At 39.4% G+C, this 18,083-nt stretch overlaps 1 protein-coding gene across 1 annotated transcript; it reads left to right on the top strand.

Moving 5' to 3' along the window:
- The first annotated feature begins 575 nt into the window (after positions 1-575).
- Positions 576-17,268, top strand: LOC124153244. The gene is made up of 2 exons (XM_046526343.1): positions 576-2,239; positions 17,115-17,268. Exons 1-2 carry the CDS (start codon positions 576-578, stop codon positions 17,266-17,268), a joined length of 1,818 nt encoding a protein of 605 aa, XP_046382299.1.
- Positions 17,269-18,083: the final 815 nt, after the last annotated feature.

Below are 18,083 nucleotides of genomic sequence, written 5' to 3'. Positions count from 1 at the left end.
TAACAAAAAATACGATTTTCAGTGAGTGTCATCTAATTTTGCGTCTTCTGAAACTAAGAGGTAAGTGACTGTCATCCTTAAGTTAGATAAATCAGTTATATATAGTTGAAAAGAGCAACTATTTGGCTATGTTTTGAAGTTGTTAGTTTGGACGCTAGGCTTGCTACCTTCCCCTAAACAAGCCATCTACGCCATTTTGTCTTACCGGGGTTATGCCGCCACATCACTCTGGGGTTATGCCGCCATCCTTGGCTGGGTGGCGGCATAACCCCATAAAATCGAGATTTCATATATTGGTCCTACAACCTATCTGTTTTCTTTCCAGATGCCACGTATCCGGAAAAGAATAAGTGATAAGGCCAAATGGACAGAAGAAACATTAAAACAAGCTGTCCGGCTGGTTTCAGAGGGAAAATCAGTAAAAAGTGTAGCTGTATAGTTTGCCATTCCAAGGTCAACGTTACGGGACAGACTAAAATCAGAAAAAAACGTGCAAGTCTTGTATGGGGAGAAAGCCTGTGTTTAATGAAGAGCAGGAAAAGAAGTTAACAGCCAGAGTTATCGATTTAGCTAACATGTTCTATGGAATTACCATAACAGACTTGCGGCGGTTGGTGTTTTCTGTAGCAGAAGAGCTAAATATCAGCCACAGATTTAATAAGGAAACCCAGATGGCTGGTGAGGATTGGGTTGCAGGATTTCGAAAAAGAAATCCTCACATCAGTTTGCGGAAACCATCTGCTACAAGTCTTAGCAGAGTAATAGGCTTCAACAAATCTGAAGTAGACTTATTTTTTAAGAACCTTGAAAATCTAATGGACAAATACAAATTCCCAGCCAGTCGAGTCTTCAACATGGATGAAACGGGGATTTCATCAGTTCAGAAGCCTGGCCACATTCTAGCGCCAAAGGGCCAGAAACAAGTTGGTGGGGTAACTAGTTGGGAAAGAGGACGAAACATCACCGTAGTCTGTGCCTTCAGTGCATCCGGCCAGTATGTACCCCCGATGTTTATTTTTCCTCGCAAAAGAATGACGCCACTTCTTGAACACGGTGGACCACCCGGTTCGATTTATGGTTGCTCTCACAACGGCTGGTCTAATGAGCATCTTTTTTTGGACTGGTTACAACATTTTAAGCGGTTTTGCAAACCAACTGAAGACGAACCGGTTCTCCTAATTCTGGACAACCATGGGAGCCACATTTCCTTGGACAGCTACACATTCTGCCGCAAGAATCACATTCACATTCTGTCGATACCTCCTCACACATCACACAAGATCCAGCCACTAGATGTGTCCTTTTATGCTCCACTGAAAAGCGCTTTCAATAAGGAGTGCGACAAGTTTATGAGGGCTAATGCTTATCAGAAAATTACACCCTACGACATTGCTCACATTTTCAACCAAGCTTATATGAATGTGGCAACCATAGAAAAAGCCATATCAGGCTTTGAAAGCACAGGCATTCATCCAGTAAATCGAGACAAGTTTAAAGAAGAAGATTTCGTGTCTGAACGCCTTTTAAGAGCACCTGTCATTGAGGAACCAGATGGCGAGGAAAATCTTCAAGAAGAATCTCCAACCAAGTCTAACAACAACCTATCTCAGACACCTGTGAACAACGAACCTACGATAGAGCAAAATGAAGTCGCTGGAGAACCAACAGTTGCTATCAATAAGCAGGATGGTTACTTAGGCCTGCCAGGTCCATCGGGAATGTCAAAGAAAATCCCTTCAGAAACAGCCTCTGACAGCAGTGGAAAGATTACATCAGTTATAAATAAGTTTTCTCCACTCCCAGCTTTGGCAGCTGAACAGCTAAAGGGCAATGATAGGAGGAAAGGGCAGTCATCAATTCTGACATCAACTCCAATGAAAGCAACTCTTGAAGAAGCTTTAGAAAAAAGGAAACAAAAAGACTTGAAAAAATCAAATGCTGCCAAAAGGGCAGCAGCAAAACTATTGAAAATTTCTACAAGCAAGTTCGACATAGGCCTTCAGCCTAAAAAGAAACTACGAATTAAGAAAGAAGAAACAAGAAAACCTGGGAGGAAAACGAACACAAAACGTGGCACCTGTAGACGTCAAATACACTTTTACTCTTCTTCAGAGGAAGATGTGCCATTAAACATATGTGACGACAATGAAGACGACGATACTTTTGATTTGTTTCACGATGACGTTGAAAACTGTTTTGTGTGTGGGGAGTATGGTCCTACTTCTGAAATGTGGTATCGGTGTGTAATATGTGGAAAATGGGCACACTCAGAGTGCAGTGGTTACGATTCCCCAGAAAACTATACATGTGATTTTTGCTCAGATTAGAATGACAGACTAGGCCTCATAGCCAGTTACTAGGCCTACATATGTTTTTTTAAGAATAGTATGGCATAGACTAACTAATAGTCATTTACTACACATTTTACTTTGTTAAGAATAGTAAGACTATGGCAGAGGCTAAATAATAGCCATTAACTACATGTATGATTTTTGTTAAACTTCTTAATTAATTTCTTAATTTAATTAAATCTAATTTAGTGCTATATGTTGTGCTTTATTACGTCCTTTTCCATTATTATAGATGATTTGCTGTGTTTTGATGGTGTGGTGGCATAACCCCAGTGGTGTGGCGGAATTACCCCAGCCACCGGGGTAATTCCGCCACTGTGCAAGCTTTTAGAAAAAAAAATTTTTTTTCAGTTTCTATTAAAGATTTACATTTTAAAAAATCACTACAAGATAGGAAATGAACTGTAGTATGCTATATTTATTACAATTTACATTAATTCTAACACAATTATGCATGAAATTTCAATTTCCCTTAAGGTGGCGCAATACCCCCGGTCTACCCTACCTGGGGTAACGTAGGCAACGTGGGGGGGATTGGGAGTAAACCTTCCCCGGCAACTGAACAAAATTATTATTTTCTTTAACTCTAAATATAATGGTGCATTAAAAAACTCAAGATATAATGGTAATATTTAGAGGCTCTCTGGATCCCCCACTGCTCTTAAATGACTAGAAAGACCTACTGTCATCCGCGGCCCGCGAAGTAATTCAAGACCTTTATATTTCTATTACTCCGACGATTGTTCAAATGATTCTTCGATTCTTACATGATTCTTCAATTCTTATGATTCTTCGGTTCTTAAACGAATCTGCGATTCTTAAATGATTCTTCGATTCTAAATGATTCTTCGATTCTAAATGATTCTTCGATTCTTCATGAACCACACGATTCTTTATGAACCCTTTGAACGAGGAGCGTATTTCGATTCATTCGGTTCATGCCAATGAACCGTTCAAAATGAACGATTCATTCATGAACGACACAGCTCTAGTATATACGTTGGACAAAAGAAATTTCGTGAAAGGGTACATCTTGGTATTCCTCACAATGCCCAATGGAAATATGTTTTGTATATAGTCTCACGTTCGAAATATATCGAATCTACTTTTTCTTAAAATATATTGAAATCCTATAACACAGGATTTTTCATCCAAGGGCATAATTGACCAGGAATTATATAGTAGATACCCATAGACTGGAATTTAAACCAATAGCATTGCGTATTTCACAGTACAGATGTCAGTATGATCGAAAAATCGATTCGATTATAATAGCAAATACACAAATTGGCATAACTTGAATAGTATATCCGTTGAACCAATGAAATTTGGCGAATGTGTACATCTTGGTATTCCTCACAATGCTCAATGGAAATATGTTTTGTATGTAGTCTCACCTTCGATATATATCGAATATGCTTTTTCTTCAAATATATCGAACTGCTTTAACATATAGGATTTTACAACCAAGGGCATAGTTGACCAGGAATTTTAGGGTTGATGATCAAAGACTGGACGTTAAATCAATAGGATTGCGAATTTTCAATGCACGTGTCAGTATACTTGATAATTCGATACGATTATGGTAGCAAATATGCAAATTGGCGTATCTTTATAACTAATGATGTGAGACCGAAGATATTTTATAAATATGTTCATCATAGCATTGTTCATGCTGCACTATTGAAATATATTTCCGTACTACGCTCCCATTCGACACATTTTGAATCTGCGTTTTCGTTAAATATGTCGAACTGCTATTATCAATAGAATTTAACATCTACGGGGATAGTTGAGAATTCTTTGATTCTTTCTCCAATTCAAGTTTCTTAACCGTATTCATATATTTATTGTGATCAATTCGTTTCGTTGTTTAAACCTTCCTCAGATATAAAAAGGTGACAGCATCAATAGACATACGTCGTCAGTGACATCCGAACATTACTTCATTATTCGAGACATATTAATTCCGATAGTAATTTCCGAATTAGTCTCTGTGAGTTTATTTTCTAAAAATGATGTTTTTAATTTGTTTCAGTTTGGTGCGTTCAAACGCTCATAACAAAAAATGGAGGTGCTACAATCCTAGGGTAAGGGCTAAAATATGAAAATCGGCTATATTTCACAAGTACATCCGTAATTAAATTTAAATTTCTCTCCATTACGTAAATATTAAATTCAAACCGTTCTCCTAACGTTCATATCACCGTGGTAACTAAGACGACCTTAAGTATTGTTGAGGGCGAATGAGCGAGTTGTTCGCCCATTCGGCCCATTTCAATAACATTTTGAATTTTGTTTTCGCTTTTTTTAGCAACTTATGCACCCAATACTTGAACACAAGTGACACAAATATGTTCCCACCCCACAAATTACCCGCTTGATGAATTCAAGCGCCCATCGACTCGTTTTTTATAAGTCGGCGCCTCTGATATATAGCAAACACTGTCTCTCCGTAGGCATTCTCGTATATCCCCCAAAATGAATTCAAATGTTCGGAAGCAGCTTCCACATTCAGAAGGCAACAAAAAAATATTAAAACGGGCATAAAGTAAAAGAAACGATTGTAAGGACATATGTCGACACATCAACTCATGCCATAAATTAATATCAGAAGAAGAGTAGGATATAAAAAATTGTAATCGACTAATGTTTTATTATAGTCGTTAGCCATGATAAGTGAATACGTTACAAGTGAGTTGACGGTCGAGGACCTATTTTTTACTTTACAAAGGTAATGAGTTTCATTTAGAAGGCGTATGCGAGGGTAGGTGTAAGAAATAGAGACCAAAGTTTCTTACTTTACTTTGTGGAACCTCGATATTGGAAAATAAAATTCATTTTAATGATATTCGAACATAATCATTAATATTGAATAACCATATTCCCCTCAATTCGCAATTAAAAGCGTCTCTTTGGTCTCATAATCACAGTTTCCGCCCTCGTTCATTTCCGCCATTTTGACTTCGCTCCTTACCGGTCCGAAAAGAAATTCTCGCAGCGAGCGTTGCGCCTAAGGACTGCTAAGGAATGTAGCTTTCTTTGGACCGCGCCCGTGGCGTCGAAGTAACTCCGAACTGTGATACGGGACATGAAGGCCCCCATACGCATACAGAATTCCACCTCTGATCCAGACGAATTCCCTTCTGCATTAGAAACAACTTATTCGAAAATTCTATGCAACTTTCAGTGTACTTACCGCCGCCTTCAAAAAATGGGCGTTGATAATGTCCGATTTGGAATTTGCTTCCTCCTTAGCCTTGTACCCCGACTTGAAACCAGGCGCAATACACGATCTGCTGTCGTAAACCATGGTGTTTACAGGGAAGTAAACGGGATCCCACAACGAGCGACGGCACGGGATTTACTATAAGTCACTACTCCTGAACCATCGCTGACTTTTCTGTGCTAATAGCACCACTTTTTGTGCCACTACCCACAGTTTCATACAGGCAGAAAATATAACCTTCAGAAGGCCTTCTTACCACTGAACAAACGGGAAACACCTCAAGTCCGCGTTTCGGCTATACTCGCCATATTGATCTTCGTTAAGACTAGAATCCACTCAAGGGAGTTTTTCCAAATGTAGGGGTGGTAACTTTCAGGAGTATGAGTCGTTCCGATAAGATAAAGAGTTAACCTCATACCATGGGCATACCCACGATCAAAACTAGGGAGGGGCAAGCCATGGTTGTTCAAGATGTAGGTAAGATTTAAGCATGGAAAAGGTGAATGAAATCAACATTTTAAGGAAACTGTAACAGCTCTTCATTAGTTATTAAAATTATTTGCCTAAAAAAATATTATTTTACTTAAATACATTTGCGATTTTTGCTTCTGGGGGGGGGGGGTGGGGAGCTGCCCCCGCTCCTGCCCCATGCTGGGTATGCCCATGCCTCATACCCTGTTTACACTACGCACGTACCGACCAGGGTCCGTACCGTCGCGACGGTACGGACTGTAATCCTTCGTGGTAAGGTAGTAGCGACCGTACCAATGTAGCCTCAAAATGTCGTGTAAACGCGAAGAGTAACCATCGTAGGTCTTATGTTAGTAGCTAACCCTGCCAACTTACGAAGGTTAGCGCTGGTGCGCCGAGAAAATAGAGTAAGGAAATGAAGATCGATGCATTTACTATTCTTTCGCGCCGTTGCAGTTTTGACACGATCATAGATATTTCATAAATAAATCTTGTATATCAAAGATCTATGGCAGCGATTGAAGGAAGTATTGATCAGGTAATGGAGGGACATGCGGGAAAATTTTTTCCTGATGCTCTATTTAGTAACTGATAGTGGATTTGCCACACAAAACCAGTTTCATTCATTTATTTATTTATTTACGGGTTAACCCATTATCCATGTTCTTGTATTAAACTTCACAAATGATGGAAAGTAACAAAAAGATATATAAAATAAACCAATCGAAATCGTTATATACCGGATTGCAAGATCAACTTTGCCACAAATACCTTATAAATTGAAATAAAGACATGGAGAAATAAAAACTTGTATCTAGTTTAATAATAAATAGCAATATGTACAGTCCTTAATGCGTGAATATTGTTGAATTTTTAACATATTATCTTGATTAATTCTAGATTTTTTAAGGCTCCGCAGAGAGTTCGGTCTAGTTTTTGTTTTACCTCATCATTCTGGATGGCTGCGGGATGGGAAGGCATAATTTGTTCATTGGTAATTATCAACAAGCGTGAGGATCAAGGGTGAGGATTTCTTTAACAATAACGGGGTTCATTAAAATTTGCTAATGAAAGGAGATAGGAACAATCTAAATAGGAATTAATAATGTTGTAGAGGAATAGGGCATCGTTGAAGGATCTTCTGTCGTGTAAGGGTTTTGAATAGACAAATGATTAAAGATATGAAGTGTTGAAATCAGACAGTGATATTCCTAATTCGTAATTATTTAATTTGAGAAATTTATTCTGGACAAGTTCAAGCCGGATTGAGTCTGTATCATAATAAGGTGATTGAGTGTGTGAGTATTATCACATTAACATAATTTGTCGAAAATTCAACAATATTCATGCTGCAAGGACAGTAAATATGTCCCTCTGGTACCTTCAGTAGCGGGTACAGAAAAAAGTCAATGGGGACCGCAAAAGATATCACGAGTTACCTTTATTTTTATCGTAATAAAAAATAATCAAGTCATTTGCAAACTTTAAGAAAGTTTGAATAAATAAATCCTACATTCTTTAAAGTTTTACAGACAGTAATGTCTAGTTTTAGTTTTAGCACATGAATACGTTAATACCCTTCCCTACTTAATTTCCTAGATTTTAATTTCCTCACGCTGTCTCGTCGTCAGTTGTTATATGACACAATTCCACAAAGAGAGCAGCCCTGAGTTACGATGGTAACTTTTAGACGTGTAAACGCGCAGTAGTTCCGACCGTGATCGATACGTGTGTAGTGTAAACGGGTATCAGCCAACCAGCGGCGAAGCAGCCGAGTTGGAGGGGCCTGTTTTCTCCATTCGGAACGACCCCGGTCTAACGTCTATATGGTCTAACGTCTTCACGCCCAGACTTTCACGTCGTACCAATCGCAGGCATTTAAACATCAATGATAGTCCTAAGCGGGGAAAAAATTGTGTTACCCTCAGTGGCTTTTTTGGATGTTTGTGGTGGTTTTATGTGGAGGATGTGCATTGGAGAAGATATACGATGATGAAAAAGGGCATGAAGTTCAAATGAATGCTGCTAAACGACACTGAACGCATTGACGGAATAGGCTCCTGAGCGCAGGTAGACTGAGAATCCAGATAAGCAATACGCCAACTATAGGCCAAATTCCGAAGTAAAGCTCCGAGGATACCAAGCAAATCCCTTGGAAACCACGTTGACAAATCCTTGGCATTTCTGGGAATTTACTGATTTTTCAAATAATATTTTTGGTGTTAAACTGTCATAATGTCGTAAGTAATATATTTTATGCATTCTTATTCATGTTAAATGCCTTTTAGTTGCCATTCCTTGCCACAATTTATCATTTACTGGGACGGTGCACAGTGGGCTGAAATCGAAAAATGCTGGACAAAATCTCAAAATCGATTTTTTTGAGTTCGGAAATTGAAACTTTGCACATTTATTGTCATTAAATCAGTGAATTTTTTGACATAAACCGTTTTTCATAGGTAAATTTTTTAAACAAATTACTTAGCCTCAAAGTTGAACAAATTTCGCAAAAATTGCCCTCATTGAATTTTTTTCGAAATTCAGCATGTTAAAACTAATGCCACACCTTCTGTAGCATTCAATAGAAATAAAAATTTACAATATCATCATGCGGTTTATAATTGTTAATTCATGGCAACTTTCACGACGATGTTACATTATTTGTGGCTGATACAATACAAAATGGCGGACCCTGTTTTTCGTCGAAATTTTCCGTTCGTGTAGGATTATAAAAAAAGGATCACCGAGTTACCTCAAGATATTTAAACCACAGATACAACAAAACCTATAGAGTATGATACCAAAAGGAGAATTGCGACCACCGACGACGCCGAAATTGAGATCGATTTTTCGAACGTGCGGCACAGTTCGCAGCTCGCTGTTACCCACGGGGAATATCGTACTCGACAAATGTTGGACCTTGAATCTTTTACAGCAGATTAATTGTATAAAAGCTATAATATCTTAGTACTACATTTCATTTCCATTTCATACAACCTAATTTCTTCACTTTCTTGCGATATTTATCGTCGATGCGTTACAAAATGGTGGACCTTGTTTTCTGTCGAAATTTGGTGGACGTGTTGGATTATAAAAAAGCATCACTGAGAGACCTCGAGATATTTACACCACATACACAAAAAAACCTATGGAGTATGATACCAAAAGGAGAAATGCGACCACCTGCGACGCCGAAATTAAGATAGATTTTTCGAACGTGTGGCTCAGTTTTTAATCGTAATTACTATACGAAATATTCTCTTTATTTTAAGATGACTAGCATCTCAGTCTACACAACAACAAGCACTTCACTTATCTTCCAGGAAGTTGCTGCTCTCACTTAGAATTACAACTGTTTTTTTTTGCGCTGGAACCTTAGCTCAACACTAAGGAAGACGGCAATATTGCTGACAACTGCAGTCGCCCAGTTTGGCGAAGGAAGGGGTATAGCCAGTAGCGGACACAAATGGGGGTCGTACGGAACCCTTTTGCGGGGTCACCCGTATTGCCAAACATTTCAGAACCACAGTTGTAGCTTTTTATATCATCAATTGGCATTGTCTTGAATATGTGTATCATCGCTTTAAATAAAAATTTCTGAAGCTCTGCACGTGACTTAATTATTTTTTATTACGATATAATTAAAGGTAACTCAAGATATCTTTTGCGCCCCCCCTTGAGTTTTCTCTGTATCCGCTGCTGGGTATACACCGAATCCGGTAATGAAGGCTGTTCAGGTGCTCCACCGGGTAATCTCTTACATGTCTGCCAAGTGTGATTCAGGATTTTTCTGGGGGTGAGGGGCACAATGGTCTTCTCATATTTGAGATTAAAAACAACATACGAAAATTACTATACGAAATATTCTCTTTATTTTAACATGAAAGTTATTGATAAAAAATTATATTATTGAGGCCCCGCAGGACACAAAACAAAACGAACGCAATGATAATCGTATTCAAAATCATGTTTATTTTTTAAGCGCCTGGAGGTGGGACATGTGTCCCCATGCTCCTCCCCTAAATCCGCCTATGATGCCTGCCATGGAGGAGATAACCCGGTGGAGAACCCGAGCAGCCTTCACTACCAGCAAATCGCAGAAGGAAAAAGAGAATCTGGTGGGGCTAGTGTTTCCCAAGGCACATCCAAAGGCCACAATTTCAATCTTCGAGAGGTCTATCGGGAATGTCGTCGGGCTGGCGTCTGACTTGAGCTAAGGTACCCCCCTCTCCCACTTGAAGATAGAACCGTCCTTCAGTGAATTTTCGGTGTGCCACGACATTGTTCCCGCCGGAAAGTGGTCCTCACCGACAAAATCTCGTTCAGAGAACTCTCCGTTCAAACGTGAAATTGCCCGGCGCCTTTGGCATTCCTGCACCTACGCATCTTTCTGAAAAAATAATTCATCGCTTATTTTCAGCTCCAATTATATTATATTAGTACATATCCCCGAAATACACGCCCAAAAGTAATTATAATCTGGCCACAATGTTTCACGACCAACGACGCCATTTCCATAGCTCGAATGACGGCATTTCGACCACATGGTTCGTAGCATGATAATTTCTCATAATCTGCATGATAAACCAATCCTAGGATTGTTGACCAGTGATGATGATGATGAACACTATAATGACGTATTTTTTATAGGTACAACTCAAATTTCCTTGCATTTCAGTGGCGTAGCCAGGAAGGTTTCTGGGGGTCCGGACCCCCCCCCCCCCGAAACATAAAAACACAATTACATTTCTTCATTTAAAAGAAAAAACAAAATATTGATTTACCAAATATTTCTTTAACAAATTAAGTTTTTTTTTATTATGAAAAGTGTTAGAATTAGTTTGAACCCTCTACTTTTTACCCTATTTTTCAAAAATTTTTCCCCCTGGTTTTGGACCCCCCCTCCCCCGAACGAAATTCCTGGCTACGCCCCTGTTGCATTTGAAAAGTATTTGAATGTTAAGTCTTAAAGGAACACCATAATAATATCGTCATTTACACACTATGGCCAAGATATAACGTAACAGCGCATTTATACCCAGAGCTTCACGTTACAATTACTCATTGGACTCGGGGAGTTAACCTTGCGTCCGGTAATAAATAATTGTTTTAATTTAAAAGAATGGGGAACGTGCACGATTTCTGAAAAGAACTAGGATAAGAAGGTTCCCACCTCAAATGTACTCGCCGAAAATTTCGCAGCTGAATAATGTTTTTTCGATGAGTAATGAGTTTTTAAAAATTAATCCTCATCGACTGCGTGAAAACAACTTCAACGGAGCGTGCGCGCGTGACGTACGGCACGGTATCCACTGATGACAGACTGAGGAAGTCGATAGAAAATCTGTCAATGTTGGGGCTCAAACGCAAATTTGGCGAAAATAATTGCTGTTTTAACGTCAAACTGCAAATTGTGAATATTTTAGGTTGCCGAGGCGTTGTTGAAATAAAAAAAGGGATTTTTTTTGGGGAGATTTGGAGAGATTAAACGAAAATAAGTTGATTGCAGATTGTGATTTACGTTACACACCTACATTATTTGCTTAATGCAGTAAGTGTATTGCAGCATGGATATTCAATAAATATTCGTGTAAAACCATAAAATCGTGTATGGTGCCCTGTAGCTCAATTATCTCTATTTCCTCGCCGGGGAAGGCTTTTGCTTGTGTCCATTAGGACAAAAATAAGAGGAGAAAATGGTTGATGACCTACAGAATGGAGTTAAATATTTTATCTATATTTTCAACGGGATATTCTCCACGTAAGTACACCCTTGAGTCAGGGTTACCGGAGGGTTTTATCGAATCGCCAGTTTTTCTCGGATGGCCACCAAATTTTGGATGTATCACTTATTTCACTTTACAAACAACTCTAGAAATTTACTTATGAGTCTGCCCATTATAGGATTAAATATATAGGTGGGTGGCTATTCACGAGAATAAATACTGATTACGATTAAAACACGGTGAAAAATAAGGACTATACGAGAAATATGAGGCTTTTGGCAAGGTAAAGTCAATGTGTATTACTGTGATACCCTTAACGTTCCTGCATGTCATTTGCAAAACCTAAACTTTCGACTCGTTTTTTTTGCTGTAGGTCTCGTTTCAAAAGCAGGAACTGGACTAAATACAGCGTAAATAGCACTTGAAACTTAATTCTGTGTATATCAAATACTTTTTTATCACTTTTTAACAATCATTTGGATCTCAATTTCGGCCGACTGAAGAAAACTATTTAAGTTCCGCATGGAAGGTTACTAAGTAAATATATGTAAGATAGATTTTCAGCTAGCAATGAATCTATTAAATCCTACTGGGCAATAAATAAATAAATATTTAAAAATGTTCGTAATATCATTTATATTAATCGTATAGATTATTTACCTTCTTGATTATACTCCACGCATCGCGGCAGTGACGAAGCAATCACTGTTTTTCACGAAATTAGCTGCCATAAGGGAGTAGACCATAGGGAAACTGTCGTATTTTGCCTTCTTAAACCTCTCTTAAGTCATTTTATCCTTAGAAAAACTACTACAAAGCTCTAAGATGATTATTTACTTCGATCTCTTTCAATCAAGGCTCTAATCTCTTAGCGACGTGAATAGTGTACCGAGCGATGACGTCAGAAGGTGTTTCCGGTCAAGTGTCTTCAGGCGAGATTTCAGAACATGAAATTAGCATGTGATGACGTTTGTGGAGTGCTAGGACAGTACCGGCTTATATATGTGGACTCGAGAGAATATTGTCTTTTCAATGAGACTTACGAGCATTTCACCTAAATCTACCTGAAAAGGTGATTTTACTCTCCTATTTGACTGTAATAATCATTGACTTACCCATACTTGGAAGAGGCTTTTTCTGCGTATTCCCAACTCCTTATTACGCCTCGACTATCGCAGCCTCCTCTGCACCCGGATACACAGCAACGACGGATAGGCCCCATTATGAAAGCCGAATAAAACTGAATCTACGACCCTCACTGCGATAATTACTGCAAAAATCCGATTTAAGACGAGGCATGCGAGTGCATTTCCACAACGCTTGATGGCGAAAGTCATACTGACGCAGGTTAAATTGCCTAGCAGCGCCGCTATGCGGCCAATGTTGGCGATCGAATAACATGCGCTGGAAACGGCAGCAAATTAAAGGCATAGTCATTATCTTCGTGAGTTTCCTGTAATGGAGTCCCCTTGGCAACGAGACTTTCTTTCCTAGCAGCGAGGCACTGGAGAGATTACGGAAGCGGAAGAAAGGACGAGCACGTAGAAATTTTGCGAAGTCTTTCTTTCTTGGCAGAAACGGGCGAGCTAAGTGATTTGTTCACTTTGGGTTTCCAGTCTATGGAAAGACGTAAGTTCCATGTAACGTAGATTTGACGGCCAAATTTTAGAAGGTGCAACTGCTGTGCATGACAGAATGACCAGAGATTCCATTTGAGTGGTGAATGAACAATATTGAAACATTTGCTACAATCGTCAAGAACCGGGGACAGGCGGCTGCCTTGAGGGACGCGTGCGACTTCAACTGTCTCCTGACAATTAATCTCTTCCCCAATCGCAAGCGAAGGGGGAAATTAAGTGTCGATATAAAAAGAGGCTTGCCTTTTCCGGGCATCAAAAGCGGGTTCTCTGAAGTCGAAGAAGTCGACCGATAAGCCAGAGCGCACTTCTAACATCATGGCACTCTTTTATAAGGATTGACTGATTAAAAGCTATCACTTAGCAGAATTCCCCGCACCATGCCTCGATAATGATGAAATGGTGATGTATATAAGGATTTATGACCATATTATCACTTTCATTGGCCATCTTTCATGTGACGGCTTATACCAGACTTGCCATCTCAAGCCGTTTACAACATATCTGTCTCCGGTAACACACACGATAATGGCATGACGCTTGCTCATGGAAATAGGGGTTTTTGAGTTAAAAAAATAGATTCTAGGACGGTGAATAGGTTGACGCGAAAAAATATCATATCAGCAGTTACTTCGAGCCACTACGTGGCAGGACAAATGCTTCGAAAGAGAAAATGCGAACATAAATAAAAATGAACGTTGATTTTGTAACATGGTGTATTCGTTGATGTTGTAAAAATAGCAACATAATGGGAGGATGCGGACAGCCCATAATAAAACACTAAATAAATAAAGGCAAAGCCACTTGCTCTCTTGCCATACGTTGCAGGAACTTCGGAGAGAATCGCTAGAGTTCTCTCTAAACAGGACGTTTTGACGAGATTCAAAAGCTTAAAGAAGACCTCTGACCTTATCGGGAGAGAAAAAGATCGTCACCCGTCCGATATCTATGAAGGAGTGTACGAAGTATGTAATGTGTTCATGTGGCCAATCATATATCGGGTAAACATCTAGATCCCTCAAATTCCGAAAGATGAGCATCGTAAGGCAACCGAAAATTTTTTTTCGCCTTTCTGCAGTTGCAGAGCACGCATGGTCGGCACCTCGGCACGTCATACTATTCAAAGAATCAAAAATCATCGCCAGAGAGAATAAATATATCCCTCGGCTGATAAGGGGTGCGATAGAAATTGCGCATCATGAAAATAACTTCAATCGGGAGGACGGCTATCCTTTAGCTTCATCATTCAAATGGCTCTTCTAACAATGGAATTCAAACCGAGAAAATCAATGGGCGCCTGACTAGCCTTATACATAAAGAATTGCAGCTCTGCAGATCATTTGCAACCGAATACGGGAGCTGGAACGCGCCCGAAACTTTCGTCCACCAAAACTGAGTCGACGCGGAACTAACCCGGAAAACAAACATCACTTGTTACTATGTTACCTTGCTGCGTAAACAAAGTTGACGAAGACACATTGGTTGGATCACAATGGGTGCTTTCCATTCATCGACACACGTCGACACAAGTCGACTTGTGTCGCGGTTTTCGTGCTCCATTCTGTGTGTGTCTCCGACTGTTGTGACACAAGTCAACAAACGATTACACGCAGGCATTGGAGAGTTATAAACAGTTACCACGAGTCGACACTAGTCGACGCGTGAGTCGCATGAATGGAAAGCACCCATTGTGGACTTATCATAGGTGAGCCCGGAGAGTATTTTCCGCTGGGAAAAAAATTGTCCCACCTTTTACGTGTTTAGTAAGTGGTTTAACTAGATTAAATAGGTTTTTATATATAAGTCTGCCGTGTGTTATTTAGTGTGCCGTAGCAGTTAAAATGGGGAGCATGCATGAAATTTGTTCATCATGCTAGTAAGTCTCATTGAATAGACAATTTTATCACGAGTCCAAATATGTAAGTCAAAGCTCTCCTAGCCCTCCACAAACGTCATCAAATGCTTATTAAAAGTACTAGAATATCGCTTGATGTCACGTGACCTGAAACGCCTTCTGACGTCATCGCACGGTACACCATTCAATTGGCTAAGAGAGTATAAGGGCAGAGTCTTGATTGCAAGATATCGAAGTAAAAATCATCAACGAGCTTTGTAGAAGTTCCTCAGAGGACAAATTGACTAAAAAGGAATGTAAGAAAGCACAATACGACAGTTTACTTTTGGTCGACTTCCACATGGCGGCTGATTTTCTGAAAAATAGTGATTGCTCCCAAATCTCACCAAACAATCCCCTTCATTTGTTTTAATAGCGCCTTGGCAACAATCTTCTATTTGACGTCGAAACAGCAATTATTTTCGCCAAATTTGCGTTTGAGCACCTGCATAGACCGATTTTCTATCCACTTCCTCAGTCTGTCACCAGTGGATACCGTGCCTTGACGTCACGATCCGATGACGTCGTGTTTTCAAGCAGCCGATGAAGATTAATTTTCAACGACTCATAACTCAGCTAAAAAACATTGTTAATCCGCGAAAATTTCGGCGAGTATATTTGAGGTATGGACCTTTTTATTCCAGTACTTTAAAAAAATTCTGCGTGTTCCCCATTCTGTGGTCGCTACGACACCTAGAAATAACTCCTATACCACGAGAGTTGCAGCTGAATTTATAAAGAGAGAAATTGTGGTATGACTCCCTGTATTGGGAATCTACAACCCCGAGTACGCGTGCATCAGCGACGATCGTATGGCTCATTATAATCTAGAGGGAAAATTGCAGGCCCACATGCGAAGTAGAATGTTGGAAGCTGTCTAGTGGAAGGGTAAGCAAATGAAAAAACGGTAAATCTACGAGAGAGTAAAAGATCGTAACTGTGATCATAAGGGTCCACGAAGCCATTGCTCAAGCTGATTTAATTTAAGTGGGTATTCTAGCCCACTTGCCTCTAGAGACATTTTCTGCATACGTGATAGTAAAATAATGATTCATCATTACAACTATTACCTTTTTTCCTGGAATAAAAAGGATTTCTAATAATAGTAGGAGACTGGCTAAAGGTATATACAGATTTGTTTCCGGCACAGTCTGTAGGTATCTGAACAAACAAGTTAACCAAGAGTTGCTGCCAATAGTCCTCAATAATTTTAGTTCACTTCATGACAGACTTCAATACATTTTTCTGAAGGTAATACAAAATGCATTGCTACCGGTCGCAAAGTTATTTAATTTGTTGAAAGTTGCCAGTTACTTATAATTTATTATGACATCTAGCGGTCGTGCATTTGCGTATGCGTCCATGAAATTCACGGAATTATTAAATGGAATTTAAATTCTCGTTCATCCGTGCAGGCATTTATTCTGAATTACGACGCATGAAATCAAGTAATTCTTTGGCAGAGATGGATTATCAAGGCGAACGAAAATCCCTTATCGGTGAAATATATATATCCTATATCTGAAACGTCTCTTTCCCTTAAAATAATTTTGCCTCTTATTAAGCAGACTTTTAGGCAAATTAATATCATCCTATTTTATGAATAAGTCATAATACAAAATTTATCAAAATTAAAAAACACTTCGTTCTTCTCTGACGAAACAATGAGATTACTAATTCCCAAGTCACTCTCACAAATCAGTCAATGTTAATACCATTCGCTAGAATGGCGAACAATAAACGGTCGCCAAGAGATCTCTGTCGCCACGACTCTAACAGTTCAATGCCTATTTTTTATGATTCTAGGTCTGAACCAATGGAGGCCCATGAAGACGAAACGGTGGTGGGTGGCCAATCAGCCGCAGCGAAGGAATGTAGCGGATGTACTTGTCGACTGTCCACCAGGATTGGAATATCTGACAAATGTCGACCAAATCATCATTCTTCAAAGGAAGATTAGACATTGAAACTGATACTGATAATACATATCCTGGCTATCTCACCAGCCACTTCTATGGTGCCTGGATGGGAGTGTGTTTTCCTTTACCAATGGCGCACGTTGCTAATTGAAACATGAATTTTAAATTTATTAGATGCACCCAGGGAATCGTGTAAGCATGGAGGATCATTATTTGATCATTATGACATTAACGTTGAAAGCTAAATGTTTTTTCTACAATCTATCATTCAGCTATTTGAGAAAAATCCAAATATTTAGTTGTGCGTTCAATACCGCAAATCCAAATCTTTAGTTAAACGCCACATTAACGGTTCACGGTTTCCCCTTGCCTAGGCACGTGAAATACGACATCACCATAGTTGGCTTCGGAAGTGTAAAAAATATCCTTGTGGAAAAAAGCCCTTATTTAATTTCTGCGAAGAAATGGTTGGGTTCCCCGAAAGCTTTCTGATTTTAGTAAATTGGCCACACCGCGAACCTTCTTCTCGACCTTGTACAGCAAAAATTATACGCACCATTGATTATAACAGATACTAAAACTGTGCTGTGTAATCAACAGTAAAAAAACTCAGGCTAAAACACTCTGTCGCATACAAGATAGCCTTCAGTATCAATGTAAACATCCAGTCGAAGGTCTATGGAAGCTGTCCGCGAGACCGTGAAGCTGTAGAGAGGATTTCCGTTGGCGGCAATCGTAAAGAGCTTTTCGGAGATTTTACACAGGGTTTACGTTTAAAGTCGATACTAACCATTAACTAGGCTTCATTCCCCATGGTGGAGAGAAATGCGTCCATACGGATCAGATAGGAATATAT

Source organism: Ischnura elegans, chromosome 2 (genome assembly GCF_921293095.1).
Source record: "Ischnura elegans chromosome 2, ioIscEleg1.1, whole genome shotgun sequence".
NCBI classification, from domain to species: Eukaryota; Metazoa; Arthropoda; class Insecta; order Odonata; family Coenagrionidae; genus Ischnura; species Ischnura elegans.
Note: the sequence above shows the minus strand (reverse complement) of the source record. Positions and strands in the feature narration are given on the sequence as shown.

What these genes read in the sequence shown, in the direction of transcription:
- LOC124153244 (XM_046526343.1), top strand. Translation starts at nt 576, where the DNA reads ATGTTCTATGGAATTACCATAACAGACTTGCGGCGGTTGGTGTTTTCT. An exon ending in ACTTCTGAAATGTGGTATCG is followed by an intron (nt 2,240 to 17,114) that starts GTGTGTAATATG and finishes TTATGATTCTAG; the next exon opens with GTCTGAACCAATGGAGGCCC.